This window comes from Conger conger, chromosome 4, assembly GCF_963514075.1.
Source record: "Conger conger chromosome 4, fConCon1.1, whole genome shotgun sequence".
Taxonomy (NCBI): Eukaryota; Metazoa; Chordata; class Actinopteri; order Anguilliformes; family Congridae; genus Conger; species Conger conger.
The window spans coordinates 36,306,701-36,331,933 of NC_083763.1; the positions used below are offsets into that span (position 1 = coordinate 36,306,701).

Consider the following 25,233-nt stretch of genomic DNA (forward strand, 5'->3'; position numbering starts at 1 on the left):
CCTCCTCCCACGGACAAAATTGAATCAAGCATAAACTGATCGATAAACCAATGTGTGTCGAAAAGCATCTGTGCAAAATGTTACGGTAACTTAGAAAACTGGAAAGTACACCAATCCAGATAACAAACAAATCCAGAGAATACAAACAAACGGACCCGAAATGAGTCCCACCACAAAGCATCAGGTAGGCTACTTACCCGTGCTAAAGAACAAAGCTACTTTGAAGTAACAACAATGCCAAGGCGACCACTTATAAACAGATGCCAAAATGCTCAAAAGATCCCGGACGAGCCCCCATTTATGTTACGACTGCTTGGAAATCATAACATAAGGGACACACACCAGTTTCAGGAACAACAAAAAGGGAGGCAGGCACAGAGGTGGTGGTGGTTGCGAAGGTGCTGCGGATGTCAGCGACCTTCTCGTCAAAAAATACTGCAAAGTCAGTAGGAGAGAGGAGAAAATGGAGAACAGTTGACGAGGGTTAGAGGTGGAATTCTGAATTTTTGTTTGGTAGTCATTTCTTTTGCCAGTGGTGATAGCGGAGGAGAATGCCACCAGGAGAGACTGGTTGGAAGACAGGTCCGACGGATTTCCTCCACTTCCTATCAGCTGCACGTAGGCTGGGCCTGGAGGAACGTAGAAGGTTGGAAACCCATGGGCTGGGAGGGGAGGATCGAGCAGGCCTGGAGATAAGAGGACAGAGAGAGTCAAGGGCTGAGGAGAGAGAGGAAAGCAATGTGGAAGATGTGGAATCGGTGGGTAGTTTGGAGAAGGATTCAAGAGGAAGGAGAGAAGCAGTGACTCTGGGGGCAAGCAAAGAAGGTGATAGAGAGTGGAGGTTACAGCGGACAGAAACAGTGGGGGTGAAGGGCAGGGAGGAAGGCAGGGGAGCAAGTAAAATCCCTTTAATGAAATTAAAAGCCTCAATCAAAGTCTATCCTCATAACTCAAACATATTTTTTATACATGGAATCAATCTGGTAGCCCTCTGAACCTCTGAACCTTTTCTAGTGCTTCTATGTCCTTCTTATAGTGCGGTCCCCAGAACTACACACAGTACTCCTGGCTATGTATCCTAACATCCTATTGGCCTTTACTGCTACCGCACATTGACTAGAACCCGGACAGCTTTGGTCAACTATGACCCCCAAGTCTTTTTCCACTTGAGCACTATCCAATTTTGTGCCTTATAGTAAGTAATCCTGCCTTATATTTTTATTTCCCACGTGTAGATCTTTACATTTATTTGTATTGAATTTCATTTGCCAGGTTTCCGCCCACTTCTGGATTCTGTTCAAGTCTTCCTGGATTACTTTAGTAGAGTCTATACTGTTAGCTAAACCTCCTAGTTTCTTATCATCTGCAAATTTAACTAAATTACTTTCAGCCAAAGTCTACGTCATTTATGTAAATGAGGAATAGCAGTGAACCCTGTGGGACTCCACTTCCCACGATACCCTGCACAGATAAGGCCCCTCCTACTACTTTGTGTCCTTTCCCATAGCCAATTCCGAACCCACTTCGAAATGGCTCCTACAATTCCTACTGTCCTCATTTTGATAATAAGTTTGTCATGTGGTACCTTATTGAATGCTTTTTGGAAATCTAGGTATGCAATATCATAAGCCCTGCTATCATCAAAACACTTGGTAGCTTCCTCAAAGAATGCCAAAAGGTTTGTCAGGCATGATCTACCCTTTTAAAAACCATATCCCTTAGAATGTTATTCTTTTCAAGAAATAATTCCAGTTTGTCCCTAATTATAGATTCCATTATTTTACATGTGATAGACTCACAGGCCTGTAGTTTCCTAGATCAGACCGTCCCCTTTCTTATATATTGGTATTATATTACCTTGTTTCTACTCATCCGGTATTTCTCCAGTTTCTAAAGACTGTCCAAAAATACTTGGCAGTGGTTTGTCTCACTTTGAGTACCTTTGGGAATACGCCATCTGGGCCTGTTGCCTTATTTGTCTAATTTATCCAATATTTCTCAATATTGGCAAGACATTGGGCCTCATTTATCAAACATGAGCCGAACGGAATTCACCGTAAATCCATTGTAAATCCATTTCCACAAATAATGTGGGATTTAACAAACTTCACGAGTGGTCTCAGCTGTTTGTATTGTGCGCGGAAATGAAAGGGGGTGGCTGTAAAGCATGTTTTGTTATTTTATTATTCCATTAATCAATATTTTATTTATATACAGTACTGTGCAAAAGTTTTAGGCAGGTGTGAAAAAATGCTGTAAAATAAGAATGCTTTAAAAAATAGAAATGTTAATAGTTAATTTTTTATCAGTTAACAAAATCCATGAACAGAAGAAGTGAATGAACAGCAGAAAAATCTAAATCAAATCAATATTTGGTGTGACCACCCTTTGCCTTCAAAACAGCATCAATTCTTCTAGGGATACTTGCACACAGTTTTTGAAGGAACTTGGCAGGTAGGTTTTTCCAAACATGGAGAACTAGCCACAGCTCTTCTGTGGATTTAGGCAGCCTCAAATGCTTCTGTCTCTTCATGTAATCCCAGACAGACTCGATGATGTGTCGAGGACCCGGCCCTAGGCCCGCCTGATGAGAGATTGACGGGGATAGGTTAGGCAGGAATGCATTGTTAACCCCTCGCACACGCCATTGTGGTGGTAGCAAGAACGCCTGTAAGTGGAAAAATATGTGGTTCAGAGCTAATGAGCAGCCCTAATTGTCAGCAGAGGAGTCTGAAGTCGGAGGAATTAGATTTAGGGTACTAAGGAGCAAGGTTAAAGGTCTGACTAGGCCATGCATAGCATGAATGTATGATAACATTCTTGGTTGAGAAGTGTGGGCTTGCTCATACAGGGGAGGAGCATAATGCCTGGTTAAAGCAAAAAGATGAGGAAAACAATATAGATGATGGGGAAATGATAATCTGATCATTTATTGGATAGATTCAAAGGACTGACTGTAGAGGAGTTGGGTGATGAATTACACTCGGCTATTAATTGGATGTCCTTTGTAGATTCCTTAAGGCACCACAAGAAAAAGCACCTGAAGAGTGTATTGAGATGGTGGAAGGCACTTACTGCTGGCTTGTATGATGTCAAAGTGTGGAGAGACTATGACAGTGAGACAGATACCAGTGATGAACAGGTTCATTAAAAAAGTTTCATAAGAGCTAGTGTTTTCCCACGCGGTATAATGACGACATTTCTTATCAAAACAAGTACACTCTTATATAAGTTTCAGGATATATAAGGAGTGAGCTTTTAGACATTAGAAAAGCAAAAAAGAAGCAAGAGAAAAGCCTCTTAGGATTTCGCTTGACGAAGATATCTATGGGCTGTTGAAGAAAGAGCAACGCAGAACAACTATAATCAAGCTGGAGTGGCGCACTCCCTCTGCGCGCCACTCCAGGATCTGGATATGGAGAACAGAGTGATGTACGCGGTGCGGACTCGGCCCAAGAGTTGTGGCGGCGGGACTGGTGGCGAGGAGGTGTTCATGTGCATCCCTCATTGTGCAGAAGAGCTGGTGAAAGAGTTAAAGGGCTTTTACGACATGCTTGGAGCCATGAACTACACCTGGCGGCCAACAGACGGGACGTGGGGTCCCTCCACGCGACAGAACACCTTCCTGCTGGACCCACTCAAGAACCTGAAGCCTCCCCCCCCTAACCTCAGTGTCAGTGAGGAGAGGCACATGCTGCGGCTGCACTGCAAACCCCCCGATGTGTTCGAGGACATACCAGTGCACATCCCATACAACAGGCACTCGCGGTACGAAGTGCTGTCACCAAGGACATCTGCGGCATTGGAGCCAGTGACTGGAGCAAAGTCACGTCTTTCGAAAGTCTGGGTCCTGATCCTGCCCCAGATTCCCAAACCAATGCAGCTGTTCAAAGAGCTCATCAACAGCAAGGAGGAGGGATCAAATCCCGCAGAAAACGAGACGACTATATTTAGGGCATGGGTGGTAATTATAATCCATATTACTTGTAAAAGTAGGAAAAGTAGTACATAGAAGTTCAACATTATAAGTTTCCTTTCATTTTTATGTCTTTTATTTTTCAGTAAGATGCTATAGAAGGTAGCATTGTTAGGTGATTTAAAGTTATAAGTTTCCTTTAATTTTTATGTATTTTATTTTTCAGTAAGATACTATATACGATATAAATAAGCAGTAGACTTTAGGGGTGTTCGTACCCATTGTAATAATGGAAGTTCAGTAGCTTTTATCTCCGTGAAGGGGGAACCATAGGATAAGGTAAAGGCCAAAGAGGATGGTGGATATTTGAAGGGTGTATCTTGAATTTGGTTGAAAGGTGAATTAGAAAGAGCAAAAGGGGTTATATAAACCTTCAATGTATGTGATTAGCAAATTGAAAGATGATATTTAACATGTCAGCTGTATAACTCTATTCTTTTGATTCTTTCGATTATAATAAAGTATATCTGACTATAATCAATGGGCGGCACAGATGGTGCAGTGGGTAGCACTGCTGCCTCACAGCAAGTAGGTCCTGGGTTTGAATCCCCGTCGGCTGGGGCCTCTCTGTGCGGAGTTTGCATGTTCTCCCTGTGTCTGCATGGGTTTCCTCTGGGTACTCCGGTTTCCTCCCACAGTCCAAAGACATGCAGGTTAGGCTGATTGGATAGTCTAAATTGCCCGTAGGTATGAGTGTGTGAGTGACTGGTGTGTGTGCCCTCTGATGGACTGGCGACCTGTCCAGGGTGTATTCCTGCCTTTCGCCCAATGTATGCTGGGATAGGCTCCAGCCCCCCTGCGACCCTGATCGGGATAAGCGGATTCAGATAATGGATGGATGGATTTTTACAATATTAATACACATTGTTTGGAGAATGTGTAATTGTTTGCTCATAAGAAACATATCCTATCGTCTATGGCAGGGGTTGCAAACCCTGGTCCTGGAGAGCCGCAGGGTGTGCTGGCTTTCGTTATTACTTGGCATTAATTGATCAATGAAAGCCGTTGATTACACAGTTAACTCACCTCACCTGGTTTCTTGGGTCTCAATCGGTTGCTTATTTTAAGGTGGAGACAAAAGCCAGCACACCCTGCGGCTCTCCAGGACCAGGGTTGCCGACCCCTGGTCTATGGGAATAGAGTGCTAGAGTAGTCCTACAAAAATACAACCCATTTTGATTTCCTGTTATTCAGTTGGCTTCTTAGTGGTGGTTGTCTGTGGTGGGGGTGTTCTTGTCATCCTACTTAAACACTAGACTGGTTAATCTGTATAAGACTCGGCTCTCGTAGCCAAAGTTGCCGTAGTTGATGTAGGCTACTCATTCTCAATCAGAAAAGATTGTAAACCATAAAAAGACTAATGGAAAATGTAAACTTGTTTTTTATTATTATCTGTATAGTGCACATGCATATATAATGTTTCACAAACAGTTTGTGAACAATTTAAACAAATGTAATTGCCCTCTAATTTTACAATTATGCAAAGTCCGTGCAAGAGATTTGTAAGACATGTGGTACTATAGTAACAACAAAAGATAAAATTATTTTCCAAGACAAAAAACACTTAGTTCAAATGAGCATATTCTGCATGGATGTTTAAATGAGCATCCCATTAGGAATGCAATTTCATTTTAGTTAATTGCAAGTGAGACGGGTGCATGGGGGGTTGGACCCAAAATGCACGACTCAGACAAAAGGGGTGAAATAAAGTCCTGTCAGGGCTTTATTCAGGGAATGTCCAATGAGCGTAGTCAAAAAACAGGCAATGTTCAAACACATAAAATCCAGCCAAAACCAAAGTACAGTACTGAGGGAGAAGGCAGTCTCGTAATCGGTACACCATGCAAAAAAGTCCAGTAGCCAGGAAAGCCGTCAACGGGGCAGAAGTACAGGCAGACGGTAGGCAGGCTCAGGGTCGATGACGGCGCAAGAGTCAAGACCGAAGTCTGCTCCGCGGGGCAAAAGCAAAAGGCAGCAGGCAAAGTCGTGGTACAGGTAGGCAATGGTCAACAAAACAGAAGTCAATAATCTTTGGTCAATAAACAGGCTTGGATCGTAACGGGTAGACAATGGCTTGACAAAAACGCTCAAAATTGCACTGACGAACAGGGGGGCAACAATTTTGCAAAGACAAGACATGGAACTGAGCTTATATGCAGGTGTAGACAGGTGCAGACAATTAGCTTGAGAGCAGCATGAGAATGGAAATCAGGTGTGGAGGATTGACAAGTTACCGAGGTAATTAGTAATCGTTAGTAATAAGCCTATCCTGCCGTAGTGTTAGTAAATTAGTAAATGACATGCACAAGAAACATAAGGTAACATGAACACATGGTTAGAATGTTAGTATTACCCAATCCTGATCTAAAGTTAGTAGATTAGTAAGAAGACAAGGGAATGCAAGGTTTGCAGAAAGACACGAAAAAGTATATGCTAAACAATGAACAGAACCACATGACATGAAACAAACATAAATCATGACATAACAAGTTTGCAAAATTATGACAATAAACTATATAACATGACATGGCAAGACTAAGAAATAAATGGTAACAAGAACTAAACATGAAACATAACATGACAAGACAATGAAACGTAACAAGAAATAAAACATAAAAACATGGCGAGACTAGACTATCATAATACGTGACATGACAATAACGTAACTAAGACAATAACTAAACATGAAACATGACGTGACAAACATGAAACGTGACAGTGAGAGCTGTTGTTTCACATTTTTGTGTCTTGTCAGCGTTCTGTGAAAAAGAGACAGAAATTGCGCCCCTTACAAAGAAATCAATATTTAAAACTGATCATCTGAGTTCTGTATAATACAAAACATAATCATGATTTAAATGTATATGTTCTAACTTATGATAGAAATGTAATGCACATTTCCTCCTCATCAAATTTCCTATGGCGAGTATTTTGTATTTACTTCCAGAAACAGATGTTTCCATAATGAAAATGCTAACTCCTCAAAAAGGGCACAGTTTTTGATGTTTGATGCTGACCCTGTGCAAATCAGGCAGGCCATGCAAAAATGGGCCGTGGCAAATAGCATGCTACCACTACCAAAGGTTTTCCTTTGACCAAGGAACTTTTCCATAGAATGACAGATTTTTTTCCCATAGACTGACAGACCTTTTCCATATACTGAAAACATTTTTCCATAGACTGAGGGACTTTTTCTATAAAAAGGACAGGTCTTTTACATGGACAGAAAAATTCCAAGGACATTTTCTTGAGATGCTATGTTACAGGGCATTTTTATTTATTGAAATAAATTGCATTGTAGACAGTGCACAGATGAAATAGAAAATAATATTGCAACTTAACAAAGAAAAATACATTCGCAGCCTTCAACTCAGAACTAAACTGGCCTCTCTTTTTCAAATTCAGATTGCTTCATTGGCATGTAATACAAATATAGTTTGTTAGTTAGCCAAAGCATAAATATGAATAATCTACAAAATAATAATCATGCAATAATACAGGAGAAGGAGTGACTTGCCATTTTCCTGAATTCATCCGAGGGACATGTCGGTTGACAGGCTGACCTGAACTGCTTGAACTGGCTTCCGAACAAATCACTAAGTCATGAATCAATCGTTTGTTTATTTTAGCTTATACTTCAGTAAGATATTGGAAGTGATTAGTTACTCTGATATTGTCAGTTACTAACCTACTGTGTTTGCACCCATAAAACTGTATGTTGATGATTTCCTGTTTGTGCCGACTTACCAGTTACTTTTAGTTTTGAATGATACCGGCAAGGATGGCGCAGTGGATAGCACTGCCGCTTCACAGCAAGGAGGTCCTGGGTTCGAATCCTGGTCGGCCGGGGCCTCTCTGTGTGGAGTTTGCATGTTCTCCCCGTGTTCACGTGGGTTTCCTCCGGGTACTCCGGTTTCCTCCCACAGTCCAAAGACATGCAGGTTAGGCTGATTGGAGAGTCTTAATTGCCCATGGGTATGAGTGTGTATTCCTGCCTTTCGCCTAATGTATGCTGGGATAGGCTCCAGCCCCCCTGCGACCCTGTTCCGGATAAGTAGGTTAAGATAATGGATGGATGGATGATACCTATAGCCTACCTATAATTGTAGTGGTGTATTGTAATTTAAGTAGTTTAGTTAATGATTGTGTGTTGTATAAAGTATCTTGATAATAATAATTGATTAGTAACACATCGCTGACATAGTTTAATAATACATTTTCTTGTTATTGATATTGGTTGTCCTGTGTGTATTTGCTTTGTGCAGACTGGCTCTACTGACTATGAACTATGAATAAATATTGAATGTATGTTGCCTGCCCATGTAGATGTACACTACAGTACTTTTGTTTCCTTTCATCTTTTCATCTGAAATCCAAATGCTATAGCAAAAATAACTGATTTCACTGTACCTCACATTTGGAGGGCAATGAATGTGTGTGCATTTGTGTGTGTACAGGTACTCTGATGTGCGGTCCTGGAAGGCGTATCTGGGCATGCGTGTTTTGAACACAGTCAGTAATGCAGTGGCCACCCGGCTGATCCGACGAGTGGTGCTGCACCCACAATATGACCAGTTCACCTCTGACTATGATATTGCCCTGTTGGAGCTCAGTGCCCCCGTCTTCCTCAGTGACTGGGTCCAGCCTGTGTGTGTTCCAGCACCCTCGCACACCTTCAGCTCCAGCAGCAACTGCTTCGTCACTGGCTGGGGCGTGCTTATGGAGGATGGTACACGCTCACAAATCCGTATGACTGCTCACACACAAACATACATGAACACACAGTGCCGTGAAAAACTATTTACCCCTTCCTGATGTCCTCTATTGTCACACTGAATGGTTTCAGACCTTGAGACAAAATTTAATATGAGACAAAGGGGAATTATTATTTCATTTATTGAATACAAAAAGTAATCAAACACGCATATCACGTAATGGTGTTGAAAAAGTAATTCCACCCTTAAACATAGCAATCACAGAAAACAGGTATCACAATGCTAATTATAAACTCACTCTGCCAAGCCCGGAATTAAGAACTGCAGCTACCTGCATGTTCACATAAAGAAGGCAGTGCTTGTAACAATGAGCCAATGGCACATCAAGAGAGCCACAGGGACTTTTGTAGGTTTATTAATTCATAAGTGCACCTTGAGGGATGGGACAACACTTTTGGGGGTTTTTGAGTGAAATTCTCACAGGAAATCCTCACTAAGGTGCCAACAGCAGTATTTTCTGATACATTTTTATTATTCAAGATAAGCTAGTAAGCTAGTATTCATGAACCTTATGAACGAATAGTCAGAAAAATAAATACTCACTATCCATAAAGTCCACTGGTTAGCGAGTTAGCTGGATATGATACTTAAAGGTAATTTCGGACTTCTAACGGTCAAGAGAGGAATAGCAGCAACAAACCCCTTCAAACCACAACACTGTTTATGCCTCCCCCTTCTGTGTAAATCGTTGAAACACCATTCGCTGTGGCAATTAGAACTAATTTTCAACAAATGAGCTTGAATTATTGTACAGTTATACAATCTTTTGGTACAGTGTTGGGCCATCAATGGTATATTTTGAAACCCAAATTTAAGGACTATTAACACAGGCAGAGGGTGAGTCAACATGTCAGTGAGCCTTTTTCAATGATAGGAAGGGATTTACAATGGTCTTGTAACAATGTTTTAACACAAAAATCTTACCTATTGTACCTTTAAGTCTGCTTCGTGATACATGAAACGTGAAACTCAGATGAGGACTTGCTTTTGTGTTTTGGATCAATGGGCCTCATGCAAGAAAATGTCTTTCTTTTTTGTGCCACGTCAGCTTCAACTACTCTTTTAACTTTTATTGTCCTAAATGCCAACAAAAACATGATGAATCCCAAGGTTCCTTTCTCACAAACCCCTCAGTCCAATTGAAGTCCTGTATTCTGAGATCGATAGGATATCATTTTTAGCAGTGTCAACGGTGGAATTAGGAGACCTACAAAAGCCAAGGAATGGGATGATGCTTGTACCATTACTGAATTTAAGAATGGTTTGATATGAAAATGTCTTCAATCCACAGAAAATATTTTACATGGTTATAATTAATAGGTGACAAGTCACTACCAATAACCCGCCAATCTCCATGAGCAGTTTGAGAAAGCCAATGCCACAATTTTGCAGTCGGGGAGAGGGGGGCATATTGTCACACTTTTCACTCTCTTACATTTCTTGGGTGCAATACATCACAATGGAATAAATATAATACGAAATTAAAGAATGTAGTCTCGGGCATACATTTTGTATTCATTACAGCTTCATATCTTATTATAGACAGTTAAGTAGAGGGTATACACATGTGACTTGCCCCATCAGTGGGTTAGTTGTCACACGATGTGGGGTAAGTTGTTACATTGGACTTTTAAACAAATTTTGTTGCCTTTTTCTTTTCATTTAAAATTCAAAACCAAATATAACCAAAGGACCAAAGGCTGGATCTGGGAGGTACTTTCCCCCCCAAGCAAAATTGTCAGCGGCGAATCTCTGACCGTCGACAATTCCAATAACGAACAACTGCAAAACATCCCTATTCACCATCATCAATAATGTCTGCGATGAGCTTATAGATGAGCTTATATTTTCTATTCTAAAACCAATGTGAATGGCACCATAGTGAAAACCAGTGGATAGGCGTTTTGGAAACTTTCCTGGCATCGTTCTATGGTTGAGCCTTCTTTTTTGTTTATTCAGAAAATATGAATTATCCTTCTAAATTAATGCAGCTAGCTAGTCTTTGATACTTTGTTACAACCCACAAGTTGATCAAACCTGCACCCCAGAGGTGTTACTAGGATGTCGTCTTTGGGGGGGCATTTGGATTTATTTGAAAAAAAAAAAAAAGATTTAGAAAAAATTTGATATGATGAGCATTTCTATGATGAACTAGGATAGTTCTGCCGAGGAGAGATGTAAGCCCAATATGATTAGCAGATGCAATGAAACATTTGTTAAAATGATTTTTATATATTCTTTTATTATTTAGCTTTTTTGTTTGTGTGTGTAAAGCAGGGGTCAGCAACCCAAGGCCACTGCTGGCATGCAGCAGCTTAACCAATGGCACGCAAGCAATAAGTGCAAGAGTGTTTTTTAAATGTTTTTATGTTTATCTCTCACAGAACGACACAGAAGCCATTAAAAAAGGTTCCTTTTGAAAGACTGATCCTGATGTTATAGAAGCAGCGTAGCAGTAGGGTAGCAGCAGCATACCCCTTTAAGAGAATAGGGGGTGCGCAGTGTTTTGACGTAGTAAGTGCGTAAGTTGCGGAGGGAAAAACAAAAGAGAGAGAGAGGTTGTGTTTCATGGCAGGCCTGCAGGAGTAATCTAAGAAATCCAAAGTTAACCTTCGGGCATTCCAACCCTCGTGGACAGAAGAGTGGGGTTTTGTGACCCTGAAGGACCGTGCTGTATGTGTCTTATGTCTCGAAAATGTTGTTTGCCAAACGTCAAGCGTTAAATGCCATTTTGATACCAAACACGAGAAATCATTCAAAGATGAAGCAAACAAGGCTGAATCAATTAAATGTGCCTTGTCAAGGTATGGGAAGCTGGCCAGCACCCTTAAAGCCTTTGCCACTGCTAAAAATCATGCAACTGAAGCAAGCTTTCGCATTGCTCATCCGAAACGTGGAAAGCCATTCACTAATGGCGAATATATTAAGGAGGCTTTCCTCTGTAGCTCAGAGGTTTTGTTTGAAGGCTAAGCAAAGAGTAAAAGACATCCCAATGTCAGCCAGAAGTGTGGAACGAAGAATAGAAGAAATGGCGTAGCATACTGCTGGTTTGAACGATGCAACAGTGTTTAGCCTCGCACTTGAAAGTGTGGAGGTGAATGACAGCCACGTCTGGCAGTCATGGCAAGATAATGTGATTCTGCTGTAAGGGAGTAGCTCTGCTGCCTAAAACCAATGCCAGAAACAACAAAAGGCCAAAGTTCTTATCGAGCAGTTTGAGGAGTGAGGGATTGATATTAGCAAGATTTGCAACAGATGGTGCCCCCGCCATGGTCAGGAAAGCGGCTGCATTAATTGAGGAATGAGTTGGTCACCCCATTATGAAACTGCACTGCATCATACACCAAGAAAACCTATGTACAAAAATGTCAAAGTCTGATCTTAATGAGATTATGGCTACAGTGGTGAAGGTAGTTAAGCCATCTGCTCTGACACACCGGCTGTTTCAGTCCCTGCTTGAGGAAATGGACTGCGCCTACAAAGATCTCCCTCTCCACTCTGCGGTTAGGTGGCTAGACAAGTTTTGGAGCGTTGTTGGCTGCTTTGATGCCATAAATGCCTTCCTGGCTGAAAAAGGCCAAAACTATCCAGAACTCGAGGATGAGAAGTAAGTTGTGAAACTCATGTTTCTTGCGGATATTACTGGACACCCAAACAAGCTCAATCTCCGTCTGCAAGGTATGTATGTATCTCGTGTGTGTGTTTTCTTCTTTTTTTAAAGTAGTTTTTATTTTTATGTTAAACTAAAATGTTTTTTCACACCTAGTTTTTGTTGTTAGTTTAGTTTTAGTTAACTATAATGACCTTGGTGTGTGTGTGTGTGTATGTGTGTGTGTGTGTGTGTGTGTGTGTGTGTGTGTGTGTGTGCGAGCAACGTGCAACAATAAGTCTTATCTTATTTTATCTTCAGGTAAGGGGCAAACCGTGCTGGATATGTACGAGACATGGGCAGCTTTTGTGGGAAAGCTTCCGGTTCTTTCAAGTGATGTCGCTACCTCTACTTTCTGATACTTCGGACACTCAAGGGAGCTGTCTGTGGAGCACAGCATCAGCACCACTGAAATATGCGAATACATGAGCGGAGTCAGAGTTCAAAACATGCTTTCAGGAAGTATGGGCCCATGTTCTCTTTCCTGATAAAACCCGACAGCTTTGATGAACATGAACTGGATTAATATCTGCTGGACTGGATGGACACACAGGACATGACAATGCAGCTGATTGAGATGAAGAGTTCAACATTGTGGATGTCAAAGTTTGCAGAGCTATGGAAAGAACTGGAAACCACTCAAGGGCGTCATCACGGATCCTGCTTCGCCACCTGCTGGATGTCTGTGCCGGGGAAGTTCAGCTGTCTCAGGAACATTGCACTGACAGTCTTCGTTCGGATCAATCTATCTGTGTGACCAGATATTCTCTGAAGAGCGTGCTAAGATTCTCCCGCAGCCGTTTGAAAACAGGGCCAGGGATCACATTGACCGTTAGGCCTGTTTATTTAGCATACATGGCTTTGCATACATAGCTCTTTGCTGAAAAGTGTTTGTTTATGTTGTGGTTGGAATAAAATTGCAGATCTGATGGTCTGTTTGGTTTGATGTCGAGTCATAATTGATGTTGATATTGTGGTTGGCACATTGATTAACAAGAAAAAAAAAAATGCCACTTCATATCAAAAAGGTTGCCTACCTCTGGTGTAAAGGAACGTAGAACTCCTAGAATGGAATTGATACAGCCTAATTAAAATACCTGCCTCATCCCCACTCCCCTGACAGTGCCCACAGAGAGCTAGCTCCTTTACAGTGACCTCTTGTTCTTTTCTATCATTTGGAATTGGAAACTTGCAACAGGCAAAGCAAAAGCAGGCAGACAGAATATTCTAGAAATGGTTGAGACTGGTACCTGTCTGCCCTAAAGCTTCTCATAGTTTGTCCAAATGGGTGCTTGGGATAACTACCTAAAATTGGCTGGGGTGAGCTATCCATATTTAAGTCAGGAGTGGACATGGATGGTGTGTCTGGATTTTGTGGAGGACAGAAGTTTGTTGCCCTCGACACAGTAATGCTTTGCTCGGTGTTGGTAGTTGTGCTGGGCTTGACAGTTGAGGCAACATGCACTGGGGTTGAGGGTGCCTGTTTTTTAATGAGCCACCAATCCATGCTGATTTACCTCGCTAGCTAAATAAAACTAATATTGTTAGTTCGTAAAATTATTTTATACCCAACAAGCAATAACTAGCAACAAATCAGGTAGCCTATAGCTATTATCATCAGTTTTGTCTTTCTGTTTGTCTAATTGCACATTAAACGTATCATTGTATGTCAACTCAACTGACAGTGTAAGGAGCTTAAAATTTGACTTAGACAGCGTTCCACATCCTGTGCTTTGCTCCAACGCTTCCTCCCAGGTAATTGGGTTACTGAGGCAGACCTGGAGCTAAATGGTGCAGCTCAGCAGCATAAACCCTCAGTTTTTTGCCACTCTTTTGCCTCTCTCATTGAACTGGCACCTAGCAGCTGAAGATAAGGTGGGGTCACCAAACTGTCGCCTCAATCGCCCTGGTGATAGTGTGGGGATCAGCCATGTCTGAAACAGTCAGGTTAAGAAGAACATGACAGGCATCAGCTGGGCAGCTATTTGGGCAGTCTGTATCATCCCAGCAGTTAGCCTGCACTATGATCTGAAACTGCTTCCAGTACATTTCCCAAGCTGAACGGTCATAATATTTGGCCGCTTTCATCTGACTATGTCGCCGATAGGGGGTGTCCTCCCCCAGCACAGGGATCTGGTGGGCCCTGCTGACTGGAAGCCCTGATTAACATCCAGTGGGGAAGAGAGTTGTACTAAGCTGAGTGAGAGACACACAAAAGGCAGAGGGAGGGGTGGAATGGTAGAGGGGCTATTTTCTCCAATACAGTTATTGGCTTTGAGGGGGCTCATCATACTGCCAACTGGGTGGTTCAATGCAGATGGAGTGACATTGCTACTGTGCTATCTCTTAAGGGTACGGAGCTAAAGCGAGCATTAACACCATTTGAAATTGTGGGGCTCATAACATAACTAGCGTGGTCGATTGGTGGTGTTGGTATCCCCATAACAGACTCTCACGTTCTCCTTTTTTCTTCTTTTTTTTGAAGATGGTGGCTGAGACACCCAGCATGATTACCTCACAGCAAGCAGCCCAGAAACCAAAGATACCTGCACACCTGATGGCTATCTGGCTCACTGCTTTGCAATTGTTTTTGTCACTAAACCAAACAGACTTATGCTTGGCTTTCACATAGAACAACTGCTTGTGAATTCACGCTACAAAAAATATCACAAGCGCTCTGGGTTGTGTTTACCTCAAATCAGCTACAACTATCTCGCACAAGAGCCAAATTTATCTGCTGGTCTGCCAAATGAGAAGGTAAACCCTCTCTTCAAACTGTCTAAAGCCAATACTGTACGGACTTGCTTCCTGCTAGTGTGTTTCTTTTTCCATCGCCGCCACCTTTGCCCCTTATTTCGGATCCCTGTCTGTCATTTCATACCCAACTGCGAAACTTAGAGGCAGCCATGCCTCTGAAAAACCGCCACAGTACTTAAAAATGGAAGCGCATAAACTCAGAGGATCTCGTATGTCTGCGCCAGTCTTTACTGCAATTTTCAATCAGCTGTCCAAACCTGGAATTACCCTGGTCGGCGCTGCTCCAGATAAAGTCAATAACTCCCAATCTCTAGAGAAATGTTTAATTGTAATCCTACTTAACATTGGAAGTGTTGAACTGAGCCCTGGACCAGCAATGCACTTTCCAAATGTTGTTAATGCCAGTATGCAATCCTATCCTGCTAAGTTTCAACTTTTTTCCAGCCAACTTATACCAAATCTTGTAAACATTTGCTCTTCTGCCCACCCTTTCCATCAGCCTCGACCCCCGGCTCCAGTCCCCTTTATCACTTACACAACACACGCCTGAACTTTCCTTTCTCCCAAAAACACACGTAGGTCTACCTCATTCTAAAATCAATACATTCTTAAATACACAAATATACATCACTCCTCTATTGACTTTTTTTTCCCCTCTCTTTTTCCCCCAATTTTGGAGCCAATTATACCCCATCTAATCCAAATGGGGCTAGCTGGGGATACACCGCCTTATGGCCCCGTCCCTCGGCAGCTCAGTAGGATCTTGCGACTCTGAGAGCAACACGCCTTCTCCAAGCCATCTCGTCTCAATTAGACCGTTAGTCTGAGGCGCTCCGGGGCGCTGCATGCAGTGATCCCTACTAACCCTGCCTCCCCTGGAGCAGTGAGGCAATTATGCCACTCCACGAGAGCCGGCCAAACTTGGCTTTTGGCAGGACCGGGTATCAAACCCCAGTCCTCGGTGTGCAACTGCAATGAACTGCAACCACTAGTCCGCTGCATCTTAGCCTGTTACGCCACTGCGGCTCTCACCTCTTTTTTAAATACATGCAATGTTGTTCCTTTACGTCAGCCGATGATTGCAGATTCTCAACCTCATTCAGCCTTATTAAATTCAGTTTCTGATACATCACCTGCACATTTGTCAAGCCAGCCGGTGTGTCACAACACCCATCAATGCAGTGGAAATACAGTTTGCAGAAATGCTAAAATGAATACTTAATCATCAACAATCCCTCAGCTTCATAAATCCAAAGGTCTAAAAATGTTTCACTTAAATACTCGCAGCCGATGCTGAGATCGCCGTTCTAGACATTTCTGAATCATGGTTAAATTCCTCAATTCCCGTTTGTTTTTGCTATTGATAACTAAAAGTTATACCGTAAAGACAGACTGGACACACGAGGTGGTGGAGCTGCTATTTATGCAGCGCAGCTCTATAATACCAATTTACTCACCTTGCCTGAGAACAAGACTGAATCCCTGGAAATAAAGAAAAAGGTCAAACACTGTCCGGGACAAAATTTGATCTCTATGAATGAAATTCTGAAAATCCAAGCTACAAGCATGCAATACCGAAATTGACAATATAAACTGGGATGCAGTCATGTACTTGGGTACTCCTGATGATATATTAACAGATTTAAGAGAATATAAATGTATCCAGGAATAAATACACCAAAAAACATCAAAAGACAAAAGTCTCTCTTTTGTGGATAAATTCTGAAATTCAAATAAACAAATAAATAAATTCATAAAACAAAAAACGCTGCTGACAAAACGGCTTTCACAGTTAAACTACATAATGCAATGCAGCTTCAAACCCCTAAACCCTTTACTCTGGATCTGATTACAAGCGAAGGAAGCAAAAATTAACAAACCAAAATTGAACTTAATGAGACGGGTGCGTGGGGGGTTTGGACCTAAAATGCACAACTCAGAAACCGTAGTGTAGTAAAGTCCCGTCAGGGCTTTATTTGGGGAATATCCAGGGAGCGTAGTCAAAAACAAGCAATGTTCATACACGTAAATATCCAGCCAGAAAACCAAAGCCCAGTACCGAGGGAGAAGTCTCGTAGTCGGTACACCATGCAGGAAGTCCGGTAGCCAGGAAAGCTGTCAGCGGGGCAAAAGTACAAAAACAGCAGGCAAAGACATGGTACAGGCAGGCAATGGTCAACAAAACAGAAGTCAATAATCTTTGGTTGGTAAACAGGCTTGGATCATAATGGGAAGACAATGGCTTGGTATAACTATTCAAGCACTGCACTGATGAACAGGAGGCAAACAAAAAGCAGGAATGCAAGGTTTGCAGAAAGACACAAAAAAGTGTATGCTAAATCAATGAACAGTACAACATAACATGGAACATAAATTGTGACATAACCAGTTTGCAAAACAATGACAATAAACTATATAACATGACATGGCAAGACTAACAATTAAATCGTAACAACTAAACCTGAAACATAACATGACATGAAACATAAAATCGTGGCGAGACTAGACTAACAAAATGTGACATGACAATAACATAAGCAAGACAATAACTAAACATAAAACATGACATGACAAACATGAAACGTGACACTTAAATTACTATTCAAATAAATTATTATTAGGAAGGATATTACATTACATTAATGGCATTAATGTCTGATGGCTTTAATGTCCGGGGTTCTGGTCAATGTGCAGTAGCAGTAAAGAAGGCTAATAGGATGTTAGCCAGGAATATTGATTATACATCCAAGGAAGTTATGCTCACCTTATACAATACTATTGTTAGACCACACTTGGAGTACTGTGTGCAGTTCTGGGGACCACACTATAAGACGGACATAGAAGCACTAGAAAAGAAGGGCAACCAGATTGATTCCATAGCTCTATGCTCTATGCAATTGGCGCTATGCAAATCATCTGTGTATAAATACAACTGAGTGTAAGTATTTCCGGTCTCCACAAAAACAACTCTCCATTAATACCCCTACCACTTTGTTACAACATCCACTCAACATCACAGATACCTGTAAATACCTGGGTATCACTTTGGATTCTTACCTCACATATAAACCACACATCCACAATATTAGTAGACTTCTAAATCAAACGTTGTTTGTATACCACAAAATCCGGCCATATCTTGCCACTTCTGTATCTTCACTTATCTGGATGCCATAATTCTATCTACTGTATCTTACAGCTTTCCCCTCTGGTCACTGACAACTAAAGATGTTATTGAACCAATTGCCAGGTCGACAATAGAGCATTCAAAATCCATTCACAATTCACAAAACAATGAACTGCCACCACTGACCTTCAGAATCGTGTACCACGCTCCAAAAATAACAATGGCCTGCATCATTACACTAAAGTCTGGAATTAAATCCCCCTATCCCTCAGAATCACCACATCACCCTCATCCTTCAAACACATATATAAACAGCACCTCATAACAAACCAGGCTTGCACTTGACTGTGCCACAAATGTTTGTCAAGCTAACATAAACTCACCGTCTACTGAACGCGGGGAAGCGGCTGCTTCCACAAGAAGTTAACATCTCTTAAATGGTTTGGACCAATATTTGTAGAGAAAACAACAAATAACTGCAACGTCTAGAAGACTGTGTTAGCTCACGATCGTCCAAACTGCGCCTGAAGCACAACTACTACAGTTTTTCCACTCTGTTATGCAGGCTAAGCCGTATATGCCTGCCTGGTTTGTAGTCTCTTATTAGGATTACCATTACCACTGTATGCTGAAATGGATCGTATATGTGACTCGTACTATTTTTATGAAAATGAAAGGAATTATACTTTACACACACAAAAACCAAAGCTGATCTCGAAGTAATTATTTATTTATTTGTCGTGAATATTTACGTTAGTCCAATGCCTATGTTTCTGAAACTCATCTAAACGCTGAAGGATGAAGCTTTGAATATCTTAACCAATAAAGTCACAACAAATATTCAATAATTCCTTTCCAATCCAAATTAAGTTGGACATATATTCTGTAATAAGAATGGTACCCATTCATAGGAAGATCCCTCGATATCAAGAACATGTAGCCCTAGCTGTTGGTTGCTATAACGTTGACAGTAATATAACATTGACGTTGGGCTATTATTTAACTAATAAATGTATATTTTCCCCTAAACAAATGAAGCCTCTGTGTACAATTAACTAATTTAACAAATATTATCCATGAAATGGTATAAAGACAACCTTACTACCAATATTGTCATTATGCTAGCCAACTTTAAACTAGCTAATGTTATCTCTCACCATTAAGATGGTAAAAATCTACTAATTTGGTGGAAATTGAGCTAACATGCTTTAACTCACATTGTTAATTCGATAAAAATGTGCTAATAAGATAAGTAAAATACTGCGCATTTTGCCCTCTCTGCCTTTGAAAAGGACATCACATGCTATGAAAAACACTGCAAGTTTCTCTCTTTCTGTGGATCTGGTTACCACCAGAGAGGAAGAGCAGAGTGGCCGATGTCCGCACTGGTAGACAGATAATGGCACTCACAGAATGAATGGAGGTTTCCCCAAAACAGTTAGCTGAACCGGTAATTTCTATAAAGACAAAATAAAAAGTATTCCTTTTTCTCCCACCACAGTATGAATGCCTAGGTTGTCAGGACCCAGTACAATTGCATAATGTAGTTCTTGAAAGAAAAGTGGGCTAAAATTCCTCAACAACAATGTGAAAGACTGATCAAATTATAGGAATGTGTTTGATTGCAGTTATTGCTGTTAAAGTTGGTGCAACAATTTATTAAGATTAAGGGGGAAATTACTTTTTTTCTTGAAATAAATTAGTGATTTAAAAATGTTTTGTGTTTACTCAGGTTCCCCTTGTCTAATACTTAATTTTGTCTATACTAGATTTGCGCAACCATTCATACAAATATGCAATAATAGAGGAAATCAGGACATGGCACTTTAGACATCCATAAGCAGACATATTCATGGTCACATTCATAGTTCCTAATCCAGATATTGCCCAGTATAATAGAGGGGTTATATTACAGTGTATCTCTGTAGTGGTATGTTGAGGTGTCATACTTTGAGAGCACTGGTGTAGTGGTCTCTGCCCTCCCAGTCCGCCGCAAAGTTCCCCCCGCACACCCCTGCCCTATTGGGAGTCCCAAATACATATTATTTCAGCAGTGATTGGTGTATCACACAAAAGTATAGGATAAATTCAGTCACTCTTGGTCTTTACTGTAGAAAGCCTGGCTATTAGCCTCCATAAATGGGCTGCAAAGCAGTACAATCAAGGAATATATAAATACACTAAATCTATCTACTCTCACTTGATGAATTCCTGGAGCCCTTTCCCCATGTCTTGCTACTTTACTCTAGCTTTGTTTGAAGAATTGGTTATGGCTAATGGCCTAGTTTTTGCCATTAGTCGAGTGTTTTAGGTTCTTCAGTGTAGTATACACACAGAATGTCACATACACCCAGGGTGTAAATTACACACATCTTACGAACAATGTGCATTAAATTACATTTTCAGAGGAAAGTTTGATTGCATCTTTATTCAGAAAAGAATTATTCTTCCATATGATTCTATGCTGTAATGTAAATAACATGTTTCTTTGACCCACATACCTGTTAAATCATTTGTCATTATTGTATTTTATTTCATAAAGAAAATAAATCCATTATTTTGTATTTTGTCTCATCTGAATGAGCCACCCAGCAGCATTCATTTTGTATTTTTAGCTTTATATATATATATATATATAACGACGTTGCGGGAGAACAGCGGCGCATCGGTCGCTTAGTTAGGAAACAAACTAGCCTGTCGAGGCTCGTCTTTAGCCGAAGTACAGGTTAGTGTCGTTTAGCGGCGGGAGAAAGCTTATCATCTGGAATATAAACTGGAATATATTGATAGACTGGTGTGGCTCGTTTTCAGCCAGGATCCAGGAGGGCAACGTCGGTACAAACAACACCATGGGACCGAAGAAAACTCCAGCTACAACGGAGGATCTTGAGGAGTTAAAATTTACTCTCAACATGTTAACCGAGGAGGTTGCCACTGTTAACAAGCAACAGAAAACTATCATGAGCTTGGTGGCAGAAGTAAAAGCATTGCGACAGCAGAACACGGAGAAAGAAAAAGTTATTTCCAGTTTGGAGAACCGCGTTGCGGACTTGGAACAGTACACACGAATTAATGACATCATTGTCTCGGGATTGGAGATCAAGCCCCGATCGTACGCAAAGGCCGTCTCCTCAACAATGAGCGGCGAGGATGCAAGCGATGAACGGGACCTGAACTCCGTGGAGAACCAGGTGACTACTTTCTTGGAATCAAAGGGAATTGTAATAGACCGAAAAAACATCGAGGCTTGTCACCCTCTCAACAGGAAAAACAAGAATGATAAACCAGCCGTTATAATGCGATTCGCAAACAGAAAACACAAGATGGAACTGCTCAAGCAGGGAAGAAGGCTAAAGGGAACACAAGTGTACTTGAACGAACATTTGACCAAAAAGAATGGGGACATTGCCAGAAAGGCTCGATTCCTGAAAAAGCAGCAGAAAATACAATCAACGTGGACAACCAACTGCAAAATCTTCATCAAATTAAACGGAACGCCAGAACAGGCAAAAGTGCTAGTCATCAGAGAGCTGCAGGACCTGGACAATTACGAATGAATCAAACAACAAAAGGTAATGGGAAAGACACATCATAGATCAATGGATAGACTGTCAAAGCAATTTCACAACACATCATGACAAATCAGGACAAAAGCTATTCATCTAAGGGTGAAATTATTGACCAACTAATAATCTTAGACGAACGTTTAAAAACATTTCAATATACTGAACACAAAGCACAGGACATTGAAAACGACATTGACCCTGAAAACAATTTCTTTAACAATATCAACAACAACTGCAGCTACTATTCAGAAGAACAGTTTAATACAAAGATTAAGTTGGATCACAGCTTTTCAATCATCCACTTTAACAGTAGAAGCCTGTCCGCCAATTTCAAAAGCATTAAAAGATACTTAGAGCAATTCAAGAAACCATTCAACATAATAGCAATATCAGAGACCTGGATCAACCCTGAGAAGGGTGTTGATGACTTACAATTGAATGGTTATGACTTGAACTTTAAGAGCAGAAAGAATAAGACAAGAGGTGGTGTGGCATTATATGTGGATAATAGACTCAACTATAAAGTGGTGGAATGTATGACAGCAGTTGTTGATGATATAATAGAATGCATAACAGTAGAGATATGTATGGAAAAAAAGAAAAATGTATTAGTTAGTTGTATTTACAGAACACCTGGATCAAGTATTGACTTGTTTAGTGATTGGATGGAAAAAGTGTTTGCAATATCAAATCAAAAAATAATGTTCATTTGTGGTGATATGAATGTGGACCTTCTGAACCCAAATAAGCATAAGAATACAGAGGATTTCATCAACACAATATACGGTTTGGGTTTACATCCAAAGATCACAAGACCAAGCAGAATTACAGTACACAGTGCCACGTTGATTGATAATATACTGACAAATGTTCTGGAAGACAATATAATGAGTGGGCTCCTAGTAAACGACATCAGTGACCACTTGCCAGTATTTGTAGTCTATGACTGCAATAATAGGAAGGACAAGGATGCCAAGAAATTCATCTATAAACGTGATCTAAATGAGGAATCTATGACTCTACTTAGAAAGGCATTATTAGAACAAAATTGGGAAATGGTTTACAATATAGAAGACATAGATAGAGCATATGAATCCTTTCTAAATGTATTCCAGTTATTATATGACACATACTGTCCGATTAAAAAATACAACAGTAAACAAAATTACAAGGATAGTCAATGGCTAACTAAGGGATTGCAAAATGCTTGTAAAAAGAAAAATACATTATACAGACAATTCATAAAATATAGAAATATAGAGACTGAAAATAAATATAAAAAATATAAAAATAAGTTAACTAATATTATGAGAACATGTAAGAAAGATTATTATAATAAATTATTGGATTATAATAAGAGCAACATTAAAGGTTTATGGAGTGTATTGAATAGTATAATTCGAAATGGATTTAGAGGTTCTAGTTACCCATCACACTTTGTCGAAAATGATAAGACTTTAAAAAATATGGAGGATGTTGTTAATGGTTTTAATAAATTCTTTGTCAATGTGGGACCGGAATTATCAAACCAAATCAATTTAGAGTCAAGTGAAGGTTTTGATGGCTATAACTATGATAAAAATCCAAGTTCAATGTTTCTTAAAGCAGTAGAAGAAAAAGAAGTAGTGGACATTGTAAGCAATTTCAAGAACAAAAGGTCAACTGACTGTAATGACATGGATATGACAATAGTCAAGAAAGTCATTGACGGAATATCAAAACCATTAACACACATCTGCAACTTGTCCTTCCAAGCTGGCAAATTCCCAAGTGAAATGAAAGTAGCTAAAGTCATACCGTTATATAAAACTGGTGATAAACACAGCTTTACAAATTACTGGCCTGTATCATTGCTTTCACAGTTTTCAAAAATTTTAGAAGAGGTATTCAGTGTAAGGCTAGATGCATTTATTGATAAACACGAGCTGTTGACTGAGAGCCAATATGGTTTCAGACAAAATAGAAGTACATCTTTAGCACTAATTGAATTATTGGAAGAGATCACTAATTGTATAGATACCAAAAAATATGCTATAGGAATATTTATTGACTTAAAAAAGGCCTTTGATACTATAAATCATGATATATTATTAGATAAATTGGAAAGGTATGGTATTAGAGGGGTAGCGCTGAACTGGATAAGAAGCTATTTGTTGGGCAGGCAGCAATTTGTAAAGTTGGGTGAGTGTAAGTCAACACTTATGGACATCAAGTGTGGGGTTCCTCAGGGTTCCATTTTAGGACCCAAACTGTTTATTATTTATATAAATGACATCTGCAAAGTTTCAGACATTCTTAAATTTGTTTTATTTGCTGACGATACAAATATTTTCTGTTCTGGGGACAATTTGCAGCAGCTTTTGAAGGTGATCACTTCAGAAATGAATAAACTAAAACGGTGGTTTGACAGGAACAAACTGTCATTAAATTTGAATAAAACAAAGATAATGTTTTTTGGTCATCGTAAAATTGAAACAGAGGCAACAGTAATGATAGATAATATAAAAATAGAAAGAGTATATCAAATTAAATTTCTAGGTGTGATTCTAGACCACAAAATCAGCTGGAAACACCATATTTCATATATAAGAGCTAAACTGGCAAGAAATGTTGCTATACTGGGGAAAACAAGACAAATTCTAAATCAAAGGGCTTTGTATATACTCTATTGTTCAATGATATTGCCATATCTAAGTTATTGTGTGGAGATTTGGGGTAACACATATAAAAGTATCTTACAACCACTGGTCATACTGCAAAAGAGAGCAATAAGGATTGTGAACAATGTTGGTTTCCAGGATCACACAAACTCTCTTTTTGTACAGCTAAATACATTGAAGTTCATGGATTTGGTCAGGTTCAAAACAGCTCAAATCATATTTAAAGCAAGAAATAATTTACTTCCGGGGAATATACAGAAGATGTTTTTTGAGAGAGAGGGGGGTTATAATTTAAGAGGGGATTTTAAGTTAAAGCAACTTCCTATACATACCACTATGAGAAGTCAGTGGATTACAATCGGTGGGGTCAACCTATGGAATGGTTTGGATTTGGAACTCCAAAAGAGCACTAATATTGTACAATTTAAGAGGTTGTATAAAAACATCATTCTCAATGGTTATAGTGTGGAGGAAAGAGGATTGTTTTTAATTTAGTATTATGTCTTTTTTTGTGAACAATACAGTGATCAGAGAGTCTTCACGCTTGTAACATACACCAACGTGAATGCGGGTTATATATGTAAATATGTATGTATAGTATATGCATGTATATGTGATGTATGTATGCATGCATGAATGCATGTTGGCATGTGTGTATGTGTATGAATGTATGTATGTATGTATGTATGTATGTATATATAAATATATGAGAATATTCAAATA

At 40.1% G+C, this 25,233-nt stretch overlaps 1 protein-coding gene across 1 annotated transcript in view; it reads left to right on the top strand.

Moving 5' to 3' along the window:
- Positions 1-25,233, top strand: part of LOC133126607 (suppressor of tumorigenicity 14 protein homolog) — a 460,185-nt gene that overhangs the window by 384,028 nt on the left and 50,924 nt on the right. The window contains exon 16 of the mRNA XM_061238951.1: positions 8,434-8,705. Coding sequence (XP_061094935.1) covers positions 8,434-8,705 — 272 coding nt within the window. The remainder of the gene's footprint in view (positions 1-8,433; positions 8,706-25,233) is intronic.